We start from the raw sequence: 12,666 nt of genomic DNA on the forward strand, positions 1-12,666 counted from the left end.
CCCATCGAAAACTTAATACCGACAGATCTCCTTCCTCCCACAACCAACAAACACAGAGTATCAAATAAGCCCCACCATACAATAACGAACCACCAGCGCGCCGCAAACGCCATACCAATATTACACGAACCCTAGAAATAAACACCAAGCCAATATAAGGAAAGAACTCCCTCCTAAACACCGTGCACACGAAAGATGTCCGCAATAAGGATACAAAAGTAACGAAAGATGCCCGCGATTACAAAAGCAAAGAAAGCCGTAAAAAAAAGGAAACAGGCCGAGAGAGGAAGAAAGAAGAAAGAAGCCAGTACGCCCATCAATGTAGTAAGAAGCCTATCAAGATACAAAGGAAATGAAAGGAAATGAAAGTAATGTCCACTTATCCCCTCTCCAGATGAACACCAGAGTACTCACGCCAGCTGACTACAACCATGACCGGACGACTGAAATCATCTCGGACCCCTAAAAACACCTGGAAGCGAACCCGGCCTAAACTGCAAGCCAAATCTATTGAAACCTGGAGGGTGTGTCGGATTCGGTCCATTCGAGCCATTCGGGGCATTCGGGGCATTCGAGCCATTCAGGCCTGGGCGGTTTAGGCGGCCTGACGCCAGCGATGCTGGCATTGGCATTCGACTAGACACTGGCGTGCGCATTCGAGCGACGGGAGCAGAAGTCGGCACAGTCGGCACTGCCATTCGAGCCACGGGAGCGGGTGTCGCGGGGAATGGATTGGCCATAGACATCTGGTTTCCGAACATGGGCAACGTCGGCGGTGGGGCGACACTCTGCTGCAATAGCGAGTTGCGCGCCTCCTGCTCACGCGCCTCCTGCTCACTCTTGAGGATGGCGTCGGCCTCCTGGAGCTCTTCGGGGGTGAGAGTATCGTCGTTGTCCGGCCGGAAAGTCTCGGTATATGCAATGTCATACACGTACCCCTCCTCCTTGATCATACGATCGAGCACCAGATCCTTTCCCTCAAACTCTCGTAGATCCTGCTTCAAAACTTCAGCCGGAGGGCGGAAATGCTCCTTTCCTTTGCGAAAGGCTTCTCGCATTGGCGCCTTCATGTCCACGACACGGCTCTGGAGCTGCGCCTTGTACTGTGACGTATTCCAAAGGGAGTCCTCAAAGGTTCCACCGGCGCGGAAGCGATAAACGTACACATGTCTCTTCTGGCCAAGACGGTAAGCCCTTCCAACAGCTTGTTGTTCCCACATCGGTGTCCACTTGTAGTCGAAAATTATCACTCTGTTGGCGCCTGGGAGATTGAGGCCCAATCCTCCAGCCTGTGTTGAGATCAGGAAAACGTCGCAGCCACCAGCATTGAAATCTTTCGTCGCTTTCTGACGAGTGCCCATCGCAGTCTTGCCATCCAGCCGGGACCAGCTCAGGTTCTTGCCGTTCACCTTGGTATTAGTGACAACCGACTCGAGAAGATCCAGCGTAGGGATTGAGTGACTAAAGACAAGAACTTTATCACCAAGGGCGATCGAATACAGCAGAATTTCACTACCGTTCAGTTAGCCAGCAGAACTATCACACACAACCCGAGAGACCGGGCTCGTAGTAAACGTAGACCTGCAGCGAACGCTAAGTCGAAGCCTGTCGCCGAGAGTACGACCGTCGTGGCTGTCCTAGAAAGACAGCTCTCCCAGGTAGGTTCTCTCTTCCTGGCGCCAGACACGGCTCCACATTCGCTGCGAGTCAAGTTTCACGATAAGGGATAAGGGATATATAATTACCGAAAAGCAAGTAGCTTATAGCTGTGGTCGATTTTGCTACCAACCATCTCATCAAGCATCGGGCGCGCCCAAGCAATTACTTTGCCGGGGTCGCCGACAGCTACGATTTTACCGTCGATTTTGTCGTCAACCGGCATGTCATCATCCTCCTCCTGCTGCTCCGCCGGCGGAAGTGCTTTTTTATTAAGCCTCAGTTTCACCATATCATCTTCCAACTTGGGTTTTTCCCGTTCCTCTAAGCACTTAACGAACAGTATCGGGTGGCTGCATATCAACGACAACAGGTGGATGACGTCGAAAAAACCCGCCGAACTCGACACCAAATTTCGATCAGCCACGAATCGGGAATACATCTTCGTTTGCAGCTCAGTTAGAGGAAGAGACAGCATGAACTCGGTCTTTAGTGGCATTTCCGACATGATGACGTCGATGTCGGCTCTGCTGATCAGTGGAGCCAGATCCGACTTCAAGACCTGCAACAGTTTGAGACTGTGCCGTTTCTCCCCGCGAGTACTGTCGCAGTACAACCCATCCATGATTGGAACCATGAATTTATGTTTGAAGTCGTATTCCTTCCCAAGGTAGCCAGGGTGGATCCACTGTATCATTGCATAATACTCCGACAGGTGGTTCGAAATCGGGGATCCCGTCATCGCTATCCTGCTCTTGGACGTAAACAAGTTGGCAGCCTGGTTGAGCTGAGAGTTCTTGTTCTTGAGACAATGAGCCTCATCGGCGACAATGATATTCGGACCTTTGAGTAGAATATCGCAGATAGTACTATTCTTAGAGATGTAATCTCGAAACATGGAGTATCCTATGAGGAGGACCCCGCCATCTCGATCCCACTCCCCTAGAGACTTCAATCTCTCGGGTGGGGATACCGCCGTTGTGATACAGTAAATCTTTCCAATGAACTCTTCGCGCAACTTTGACGGGGGGCCTTCGTCGTATGGGAGCCAGTTGTTGAACTCATCCACCCAATTATCGATTAATGTAGGGGGGCACATGATGAGAGTTTTGGATTTCTGGAGCTCCTTAGGAATCTGATCGCGCTTGTCCTCAGATGCTCCAGCCTCAGCGAGAGTGTAGAGAAACGTAATCCTACGCAGAACATTAGAGCTCGTAATGAGTGGCAGTTAAGACGGCAGGCTCGGATCGAACCGACTCATATCCATCGTCTCTACCGATAATAAACAAGACGAGGTGTCAACTTACACCTGCAGAGTCTTTCCCAATCCCATCGTATGTGCCAAAAGCGCGCCTGTTGGCTTTCCTGTCTTCAGTCCGGCCTCCACCATGGTAGTCCACAAGAATTGAATTCCCTTAACCTGATGTGGTTTGAGATGTTGGGCGATGTCTTTACGGACATCGATATCCCGGAATTTTTTCAAGTGTCCGAAGTTGATGGTCACTTTTCCGTTGTTGATGGCACCCCCCTTCGTCAGTGCCTGTCGCCTCCTTGCGAGATTCTTGTGGACAGAGTGGAGTTCAAGCTGAGTTTGAGTTGCAACTTTGTCCTCCACCAGTTCCTTGCGCCTACGAATCTGGCGGGTACTAGCGGGAATATCCTTGTTATTCTCACTATCGTCCATGTTGTCGACGTCTAGGCGGCGCTTGTGACCGCGCCCTCGAGGGCCGACGGGAACATTGTCGTCTCTGTCTATGTCCATCTTATCAAGGGGTGTATCCGCTTGTTTCGGATGACGCTCCGACGAACCAGGTCCTTTGTCGTTAGGAATTTTCAAGATCGTTTCCAAGATCCGATCGAGATCCTGAATGAACTTCGTAAACGTCTTTATTTTCCCTAGATCATTTTTCTTGTCCGTCGTAAGCTTTTGATCTCCCTTAGCTTCTGGATCGCAGAACCGCCATGCGATGTATAAGCGGCACACAGCTTTCCGAAGGAACATTTCGTGCTCAATTCCGGGTGTCGTTTGTCGGAGCCCCCTCAAGCAGAAGTTTATTTCTCGAAACCACCCTTCGAAGTTGGTGGCCTTCAGCTCATCTAGCCTCATTTTCAATTGCCAGTTGAGCGTAACATCACCAGTAACGCAGAGCTCACGGAGCAAATTATAGTGGGGATCACCGGCGGGCGTTCCCGGCGAAGAAAGCAAATCCCGCAGTCGTTGATTCCGGGCCGCGTTGCCTTGGGGGGATGTCCTGCGCGATTCAGTGGGCTTCGATGCAACAGCGGGTATTGCATGCTTGGGGTCTTGTTCGGGGCCTGGACTTGGACTAGGCGTCGTTAGATCGATGAAAGTCCTGTGCCGCTGTGGAGACGAGCTGCCACGGGGCGCGTAAGAGCTGGCAAGCGGCGCTACGTTCTTGGGATTGGCCCTCTCGGTCGCCGTCTCGTCCTTATTTGGGTCGCTATCCTCCATGTCCGTGTCTGCACAATTGGGTGTGGGGGGTCGACGGCGGCGTTGACTCACAATACCATCGTCATCTTCATCGTAGTCGAGGTCGAGATCAAGGAGGTCGTGATCGGCCCCGATAGGTATGATTTCTTCATCTTCCACAATGAAATCATCCATTGGGTCTTCATCACTGGGGCTTTCCGCATTGGTATCCGAATCGCTGCCAAGGGAACCGGCTCCGTCCTCATCATCCGGATTTCTGTCAGGGGATCTAGGAGATTCGTCTCCATTCTCATCACTGGAACTTCTATCAGTCATCTTGCCGTCTCTCTGACTAACTTTCCTACCCGCGGGCAGTGGCCTAGCCGGTACATCTGGGCGCCTCATCACCGCCATTTTCCACCTGGTATATTCTATCTCCTCGACGGTGACTTGTAGGTTTCCCTTTATAACTTTACGCGCACAGTCCTTGTTGGGGTAGCCGGCATTCAAAAACGCGGGCCACATCTTAAAAATGCGGGATTCCAGTTTGTCTATGCGATCATTTGCTTCGCGAATTTCCCGCTCCCGCTCTAAGCACTTGGACCACTTTGCATCCCTCCATATGTGGTACGCCTTCTCGGCCTCGAGCACGGGCAGCTTGGTGAGCTTCCATTGACGAATGAGTTCCTGGATGGCCTCATCGACCACATCCTGCAATTCTCCCTCCTGAAGAGCTGCGACAGAACGACGTTTGGACACTACCCCCTCCTTTGGCCCTCTTTCGGCCTCCATCTCCTTCCAAACATCCATATCGTATTCGCCCTCATCTCCAGATTCGCCCCATGGGGGCACATCGTCATCAGCACCATCGATGTTCAGCCATTTCGCGAGGTAGTTAAATTCTCGGTTGCCGTTAGGGTCCAACTTCGGATCAACTCCATTATCGGCGTGCCGAACGATCTGGACCGAGGTGGCCCCTGCATGCTGGATCGGACCGGAAGGCCAACGCAGAGAGAGAGACTCAGAGTTTTCGCGATGGACTCGAACGTGACTCGGCGACTCGACATCAAATACTGTGAAGGACTGTTGTTCGTGCTTCCTCAGGTAGGCCTCGCCATTATAATGTTTAATGGCTATCCGTAAATGATCTTTGTGCTGAGTCCGTATAAACTCCGTACTGGCAGCTCTAGTAGCGAAGCCCAAATCCCAATTCTCAATGATCAAGCCGTTGACCTTCAGCAAATGACGGATGCAGCGGTTAGCATACAATTCCATGCCCGGGTGTTGCTGTTGGTCACGTGAGATGACAAATTCATCTTCCTCCTGGTCCACGTCGATATCCGTCCCAACATCATCGGTGTACAGCAGGGTGTCTATCCTCTCCGCCTTTAGCGGCAAAAAGCGCTTGCGCATTGCACCTGCTGGCCTTGCCGCTTGAGTCGGTGACGCTGTCTTGGGGGGCGAGACACTCCTCTCAACAACCGGTTGAACTGGGTCCACCAAGACCGGTTGGATGCGTTTTAGCCCGGTGCGCTGCTCGACGAGTGGTGCTGCTGGCGCCGGCGGTGGAGACGGTGGTGGTTGTGGTGGATGTGCAGTCTCTCCGCCGGGAGCATCGGACATCTCCTCGTCGCCGATATGATTGGCAGAGCTAACCTCCTCCATGGCGTCCTCAGTCTCGACAACCATGTGATCATCTCCGCTGCCTGCCGACGGATTATCCATTCGTGTCGCCTGCACAAAAATCTTCTGCCCCTGCCACTCCACCATCCTCATGACTCCCATTGATTCGTCACGTACGGCAGCCCACGGAGCCATCGCGTCCATTCTAACCACCGGCGAAAAATCTTCGAGATTCCAGTCCGGCGCCAGCTTCAAAGGCTCATCATGACTTGGCTTCGGTTCGAAGCCATAGATGCGCTGTGCTGTGGAAAGCTCGTGACCCATTCTCTCCTCCTCGTACTGAGAGAACTTGTAACTGCGTCTCTTCAGCTGCGTAACAATCTCCATGATCCTCCCCCGAGGGTTGAGAGATGTGATTCCGAGATCGGTCTTCAAGTTCTCGAGGGTGACTGTGAACAAGAGAGTGCGACCGTCGACATCGTGTGCGCGCAGGGTGGCCTTGTCTTCGCCTCGCAGGTGTTCTGATAGAACCGAGATTACCTGCTCGGTCGTCCAGTCCACTGGGTCCACGTCGAATGAGTCGCGACGGGCGACCGACATTTTGGATCGTTGCTGGTATCAGTGAATGTAGTGATGGGGGTGGTGATGGTGGTGGTGTAGTAGGGTATCTGCGGTGGCGGTGGTGGTTCTTCTGAATGTCGGCGTGGGCGTGTAGTAGAAGGGATCAAAGTACTGTTGAAGTGGTGGAGGGTATCAAGAATTAGGTGAAACAAAGTAAGGAAGGAAGCTGTCAAGTGAGTGGTGGGGCAAAGGAGAGGGTCGAGGGAATTCGCGTCTTACGCGAGTGAACTATTAGGGTTAACAGAAAGTCACGACTCGCTAACTAGTGGGCATAGTCCATCCTAGAAACGATCTGATTGACGGAGATATCCAACAGTATAAGCGCAATGCTGATCCCAATATAGACTAGCTTACTTTGTACAAGTTAAACGCGCGCCTAACTGCCGGACTGCCGAACTTGCTGTTTCACACCTTAGCGAAATCCGATCGTTTAGCGCTTTTCATTGGACAGTGTACTTCTCTCTCGCGGGCAGGCGAGACGCCGATTAGCTAGTCTCGCGGCGGTGGCTCTCTTTGTTGTGGACGTCGTGATCTACTTAGGTCTATAGACACGTCAATAAAATGATTTCCCCCCGATCGTTTAGGGCTCAACTCGGGACAGGCCGCGACACATTTCCTGGCTACAATGATCGGCTAGGTGTATATAATGACCCCTGTTTGCTGGCGACAGATGCCCAATGATCGAGTGACGATCCATGAGAAGATGCTCACCAATATCACTGCTGGGACCACTGTTCTGCCCTAGCGGGAGGCAAACATTCCGTCTGTTCTATCCTACCTATGGTATTGTCAAACATCACCTCTAGTCCCTATACTCTTCCCCCACGGGTTTGGAATTTGAAGCAAACCGCATATTGAAGCCTCAAGGTCGTAAAGAAGTGAAGATGAAATTATTAACACTAACAAAGTAAAGTACGCAAGTAAAGTGCAGGTAAGAACATAACTATGATACACTACTTGAACCAAACACCCTCCAATCCACCCAATGACACCTGCCAGACGAAACTCCATCACTAAACAAACATCCCACAAGTTATGAAAAAGAAGAGAAGACAAACGCTGGAATACATCACACTGACAAAAGCAATGATAGCCCACACACACACAAACACGGTTCTCAGTATTACGTGAACTGGCCATTCACCATTAGCGCCGGTGGTCGCTCGATCGGACTGAGACCCTCAAAGTGTAGTTTCTTCATCCGTTGCTCTTCGTCGGTCATCCCACGTTGACGCTGGTCGGAATCTTGGTCTTCGTCGCTGGACTCACTTTCGTCATCTGTGGTCAAGATTCCGGGGTCGGGTATTTGAATGTCCAGCTACAACCAAATCATCAATAGCATACTCGGGCATTGGGATGGAGTCGGCTATTACCTTCAGAAACCCCGTTCTCCTCAAGGGAATGAATTTAGCGCCACCTTCCTTCTCGAGCTCCTCGTTGACCCTCTCCAGATACCGCTCAACATTTTCAATCCTGCGCTTCGCCTTGGTATCCACAATATCTTCATACATCCACAGCGTAAGCATCCCAACTACGCCCTCCATGATATTGGCACGGCTCCACGGGGTATGCGCCTCGTACAGCTCGTCATTAACCCGCTTGATGACCTCTCGAAACCTAACCTCGCTCACGAAAGGCTCCAATATCTCAGGATAGACGTAGCTAAAGGCCGGCGAGAGATCGCCAGAGTACATGTAATCCCTCCCAATGCGAATGATCCGCGTAGTCTCGTATTCCTTCGAGTCCGGCGGCACATGCGGATTTCGGTGGGGAAAGCAAGGATGCCTCGAGTTCCACTCATTCCCATCGTCGTTGTCTTGCTCGTCGCCGCCCGCGACGGAGGAATGTTGAAGTGACGAATGCGACAGGTTTGACAGCGGTACGCCCGGATGGTGGCCAGCTTCCAAATCGACGTCCTGAGCCAACTCTCCCGATCCGCGATCGAGCCATGTATGGTTCTGCTGCGGGTGTAGCTGCAGGTGTTGTTGGCGTTGCTGGTGTTGCTGGTGTTGCTGGTGTTGTTGTTGTCCATCCTGTTGTCCCTGAAACGGCAGCTTCATTTTCGACTCAAGGCTGTTTTGAGTCGCAGATGGCGACACGCCATCGACGGACAATCGCCGCGGACCCATCGTTTGTAGAGAAGGGGCGATCCGCGGCCCTTCGATCACTAGGACTGTGCTATCGCGTTTGCCAGCGACGAGACCTTCCGAGGATGTCGAGAAATTGCCGCTGTGGCGGTTGAACGGGTGCGACTGTCGGCGTTGGCTGGCGGTCGTCGAGCGCGATCGGAGAAGGGTCAACCTCAGCGGGTGGTGCGATGAGGGTGGGTGGGAGGTTGGTGACGCCGTGGTGGAGGAGGGAGGCTGCGGGGGCGCACCACCGGATGGGTATATGTAAGCTGGTGAAGTTTGGTTGGTTGGATGATTGTGTATAACTGCCTGCTGCGCTCGAGATGGTCAGGGGGTTACGAGGAAGGCGGCCAACCAACCAACCAGCCAACCAGCTCGCTCGGCGGCGACACAGCGGATGCGGCTTGGCGTGACGCCAACCACAACTCGGCTGGCTGGCTGGCAGCTTTAGATACGGCCTTCAATTCAACTCTCACAACAACAAACCCGCCTTACGAACCCCACCACCTCTCTCTACATATTCACAGCAAGATGGGTTACAACTACTACACAGGGCTGACGACGGTGACTCTCGCCGTCGTAGTTGTCGGAGCCTGTATGTCGCGTCATCGCCCCTTAGACCAGCCTCCAGCCAGACAGCTAATGGATCGGGAACAGATATGCTCTTCAACGACGAAGGCGAGGACTTCAACGTCGGACGGTTCCTCGAGGAAACATCACCGTACACGTGGGCGACACTGGGAATCGCATTATGTATTGGCCTCTCGGTCGCCGGCGCTGCATGGGGAATCTTCGTGACCGGCTCGTCCATCATCGGCGGAGGAGTACGCGCGCCTCGCATCAGGACGAAGAACTTGATCTCCATTATTTTCTGTGAAGTTGTGGCCATCTACGGTGTCATCATGAGTGCGTCCCGTCGTTCCCCGTCCCACTCCACCCATCAGCTAACACTACAATAGGCATCGTGTACTCAGCTAAGCTCGGCAACGTCTCCGGGGCGGATCTCTACGCGCCACAGAACTTCTACACGGGCTATGCGTTGTTCTGGGGAGGTCTCACGGTCGGAATGTGCAACATGGTGTGCGGTATCGCTGTGGGTATCACCGGCAGTTCCGCTGCCCTGGCCGACGCGAGTGATCCGGCGCTGTTCGTCAAGATCTTGATCATCGAGATCTTCGGGAGTGTGTTGGGCCTGTTCGGTCTCATCATTGGACTGCTGTTGGCGGGTAAGGCGGAAGACTTCAAGGCGTACTAAGTGCGGAAATCGGGGTGGCTGGGACCGGAGAAGTGAGTGATCTCGATGCATGCGTGCTGGGGGGAGGAAGAGGGGGAGGGGAGAGAAGATAATCGCACATGGTAATGGTGACGAGTAGGAAGGGGAATGTATGCCACGGTGCGGTTGGGCTTGCAGGCGTTACTATTGCTATTGCTGCTATGGTCTTTTGTGTATTATGATTCCGGTTTGTTTCCTATGTCGCTGTCACTGTTTGCTTTGTGTATATCCAGAACTAGACGCAACCTTCTTCTCGCATCCATAGGCTAGTTATTCGTGCTCTAAAAGAACTTGACACCCATCTCGTCGCCAGTCCCGAACACTTGTGCCGACCCCCGCTTCACTAGTACCCCCAGGGCCTTCTTTAACACTGTCTCCTCTATCCCGTGGAACTCTGCCAGCCCAACCACTGTCAGCACTCCCCCTACAAACCACCCAGGGAAGAAACACACCTTGATCCAGCGTCAAATCGCCATGCGCGATTTCATACAGCGTAAGAACAGTGCCCTTCTGCCCCGTCGCATCGATCTGCGCATCCCATTAGCCCCTCCCACTCCAAACCTCGCCCTACCCGGCTCCCATGCACTCACCCAATCATATATAACATTCCCCCACTCTTCATGTCGTCTCCACAGCACGATGACGGTAGTCTTCTCCTTATCCGCCCACTCGGCGCCTCCCTCGGCCACCATGCCCTCAAGGACCTCCATAGCATCTTTAAGTTTCAGCTGGCGTCCGAGGGTAGCGTTACGGAACAGCTCCGTGTCGAGAGCGTCGGCTACGTGCAGCCGCCATAGTTTATGTGTGCGGCAGTACAGGTGGATAAACGAGATCCAGCCGGTGCGTTGCGCGGTCCAGGTTGCCGCGTTGGGCTGTGTGCGGGATGCGTGTTAGCTTGGTGCGAGACGGGAGATGAGGCGGCTTATCTAGTGAAGAAGGGAGGGAAGGAGTATAGTGGCGGGAAGATCGTGGTTGTGCTCGCGGGGCTCATGGCCGTCGACATCGTAAGTGTAGTGGGGAAGCTTGGTGGGTGCCTGGGAGCTACCTATGGGCGGATGTAACCGCACTAGATAGCAGGCGTGGCGCGCGTGGAGGATGCACGACTATCACTCTGCGCCAAACAAACGTAGTTTCACGAGATGGCAAGGAGAGATGGCACCACAGAGAAAATATATCGCAGCTCTATGCTAAAAATCGTCTCATATATTCGTACAAATCCCATGAAAGAAACCTCTTCACACCCTCTAATCCCACGTCTAATCGGTCAAGCAAACCCCATCTACACATCCGAATCCTGCCGCGACACCGCCCTCTTCGCTCTCGTCGCTCTTCGTTCTAAGTAACCATCCCGCTTCCCTGTTCACCACCGGCTCACCTGTATCCTGTCTAAAGAGTATAACACCATACACCCCCAACTCCCCAATCACGCCTCCCCTTACTATTTCACCGTTTCTAACAATCACGCCCTCCGCAGGCGGCGGCTGGATGAGCTCCATCAGGATATACCCACTCCACAGGTTCTCGTCCATACTTCTCAAGAAGTCTGGGATTTTCGCACGGTAGACATTGTTCCCGCCTCCCTCCCGCTGCGGCTTGAGGACATACTTCTCGGGCTCCTCAAAAGCCAGTTTCCTTGCGCGCAGGCCCTCCGGGGACGTATCCAGGGGGAAGATAGAAGTGAACGTCTTTCGGAGCAGGTCCAGATGGCTGGGCTGGGCGACGAAGCGCTCGAGCACGCCCGGCACGGCGAGTTCCTGCTGGACCTTCTTTGCGCCAGCCAGTTGCATCGCGGTTGTGGGGCACTTTATTGCTGCGCTGCGCTCTAGGTGGAGGCGTGCATCCCACTCCAATTGCGTGGGATAGTCATCAGGCCCGTAGCCAGCGCGGAAATAGACTGTGGAGATCTCGACATCCTGTGCCAATGCCGTGGTGTAGATGAGACGCCTGCTGCCGGACTCCAGGCGCGTACGTGTGGGAACTTCGGAGAGCGCGATGCGGTGGGTTTTGACGTTGTGGTTCTCGAGTAATGCGTATTCGAGCCAGCGCTGGTCGAAGGCGTTGCGTTCTCCTGGCTGCACGATGAAGAGGATTCCTTTCTCCCTTCCCGATTTAGTAGGGCCGTAATATTCATCCGCCTTTGCTAGACCTGAGGCAAGTTCCGCCGCCGCAGGGTTGAGCGGGATGGACTCGAGTGAAAGCTGCGGGGTGGGAGGGTATGCCCCCGAGCGCACAAGGAACCGGTGGAGCTCTGAAACCCGCGACGCCAGTCCTCCGAACGACGAGGCGATGGTGTTGAATTCCACTTGGTGGATAACCGGCTCATCCTCAGGCGTTGGACGGTGGAGCATGTAGTCGCTTCTGAAGAGTCCGAGACACCACTCGTGCGCGAACCCTTCCTCCTTGGCCTTGATGTAGACGTCGAATAGCGCTTTCATGAAGGTGTCCACCGCCGCAAGACTGTGTTCCAGCTTTCTTTAGTGTTCCGGGAGAGACATGTAGCTGACAGCACAGGGAGGACGCACTCACTCTGTCACTACCTTTCCCAGCCACTCCGTATCGTTCGCTATCGCGGCGTAGACATAGTTATAGGCCTCCTGCACCCGACGGCCGTATTCGAAGCATTCCCGCGGGAAAAGCGAGGGGTATAGGGAGACCGGGGCGGCGGTTGAGAGGGCGTTGTTGGGATTTGCGGCGAAGGCAGGTGGTGGCCGTACGGTCAGGCCATGAGCGAGCGAGTAGTCGGTGAAGGCGGTCTGGAGGTGGGCCAGGGCTTCGGCGGTGGTTTCTGGTGGGTAATTGGCCATTGCTGTGCTGTGCGTCTATCTCCGGCGTGGTATGTAACTGGAACTGTTACTTCTCTGCTTCGTCTTCTCTGGGGTTAAAGCTGTGACAATAAATACAATCACTAATGCGGGGGAGGGGTATTATACACT

At 53.6% G+C, this 12,666-nt stretch overlaps 5 protein-coding genes across 5 annotated transcripts; 1 reads left to right on the top strand and 4 right to left on the bottom strand.

Annotated features, from left to right (window-relative positions):
- Nucleotides 1–292: 292 nt before the first annotated feature.
- Nucleotides 293–6,405, bottom strand: BZA05DRAFT_247564 (uncharacterized protein). The gene is made up of 3 exons (XM_051479988.1): nucleotides 2,964–6,405; nucleotides 1,746–2,849; nucleotides 293–1,512 (listed from the first exon to the last, which is right to left on the bottom strand). Exons 1-3 carry the CDS (start codon nucleotides 6,308–6,310, stop codon nucleotides 450–452), a joined length of 5,514 nt encoding a protein of 1,837 aa, XP_051341123.1. The 5' UTR covers nucleotides 6,311–6,405; the 3' UTR covers nucleotides 293–449.
- A 1,200-nt stretch (nucleotides 6,406–7,605) lies between these two features.
- BZA05DRAFT_335069 (Golgin subfamily A member 7/ERF4 family-domain-containing protein) lies at nucleotides 7,606–8,391 on the bottom strand (the record flags this gene model as incomplete). The annotated part of the gene is made up of 1 exon (XM_051480748.1): nucleotides 7,606–8,391. One exon carries the CDS (start codon nucleotides 8,389–8,391, stop codon nucleotides 7,606–7,608), a length of 786 nt encoding a protein of 261 aa, XP_051341124.1.
- Nucleotides 8,392–8,991: 600 nt separating this feature from the next.
- BZA05DRAFT_443334 (uncharacterized protein) lies at nucleotides 8,992–9,715 on the top strand (the record flags this gene model as incomplete). Its single annotated transcript, XM_051486839.1, has 3 exons — nucleotides 8,992–9,055; nucleotides 9,118–9,366; nucleotides 9,420–9,715. The coding sequence occupies 3 exons, from the start codon at nucleotides 8,992–8,994 to the stop codon at nucleotides 9,713–9,715; spliced, it is 609 nt and encodes a 202-aa protein (XP_051341125.1).
- Nucleotides 9,716–9,881: 166 nt separating this feature from the next.
- Nucleotides 9,882–10,874, bottom strand: BZA05DRAFT_247583 (ESCRT-II complex subunit-domain-containing protein). The gene is made up of 4 exons (XM_051479989.1): nucleotides 10,660–10,874; nucleotides 10,324–10,609; nucleotides 10,186–10,261; nucleotides 9,882–10,127 (listed from the first exon to the last, which is right to left on the bottom strand). The coding sequence occupies exons 1-4, from the start codon at nucleotides 10,734–10,736 to the stop codon at nucleotides 10,015–10,017; spliced, it is 552 nt and encodes a 183-aa protein (XP_051341126.1). The 5' UTR covers nucleotides 10,737–10,874; the 3' UTR covers nucleotides 9,882–10,014.
- A 17-nt stretch (nucleotides 10,875–10,891) lies between these two features.
- BZA05DRAFT_392250 (uncharacterized protein) lies at nucleotides 10,892–12,659 on the bottom strand. The gene is made up of 2 exons (XM_051483072.1): nucleotides 12,260–12,659; nucleotides 10,892–12,190 (listed from the first exon to the last, which is right to left on the bottom strand). Exons 1-2 carry the CDS (start codon nucleotides 12,535–12,537, stop codon nucleotides 10,990–10,992), a joined length of 1,479 nt encoding a protein of 492 aa, XP_051341127.1. The 5' UTR covers nucleotides 12,538–12,659; the 3' UTR covers nucleotides 10,892–10,989.
- Nucleotides 12,660–12,666: the final 7 nt, after the last annotated feature.

This window comes from Tricharina praecox (assembly GCF_024521635.1).
Source record: "Tricharina praecox strain CBS 144465 chromosome Unknown BZA05scaffold_7, whole genome shotgun sequence".
Lineage (NCBI taxonomy): Eukaryota > Fungi > Ascomycota > Pezizomycetes > Pezizales > Pyronemataceae > Tricharina > Tricharina praecox.

Coding starts and splice junctions, on each gene's coding strand:
- BZA05DRAFT_247564 (XM_051479988.1), bottom strand. CDS start 6,310: ATGTCGGTCGCCCGTCGCGACTCATTCGACGTGGACCCAGTGGACTGG. Junction 2,850..2,963: donor TTGGGAAAGACTCTGCAGGT/GTAAGTTGACAC, acceptor TGTTCTGCGTAG/GATTACGTTTCTCTACACTC. Junction 1,513..1,745: donor TATAAGCTACTTGCTTTTCG/GTAATTATATAT, acceptor ACTGAACGGTAG/TGAAATTCTGCTGTATTCGA.
- BZA05DRAFT_247583 (XM_051479989.1), bottom strand. CDS start 10,736: ATGTCGACGGCCATGAGCCCCGCGAGCACAACCACGATCTTCCCGCCA. Junction 10,610..10,659: donor TTCCCTCCCTTCTTCACTAG/ATAAGCCGCCTC, acceptor CGCATCCCGCAC/ACAGCCCAACGCGGCAACCT. Junction 10,262..10,323: donor GGAATGTTATATATGATTGG/GTGAGTGCATGG, acceptor TGGGATGCGCAG/ATCGATGCGACGGGGCAGAA.
- BZA05DRAFT_392250 (XM_051483072.1), bottom strand. CDS start 12,537: ATGGCCAATTACCCACCAGAAACCACCGCCGAAGCCCTGGCCCACCTC. Junction 12,191..12,259: donor CTGGGAAAGGTAGTGACAGA/GTGAGTGCGTCC, acceptor GCTGGAACACAG/TCTTGCGGCGGTGGACACCT.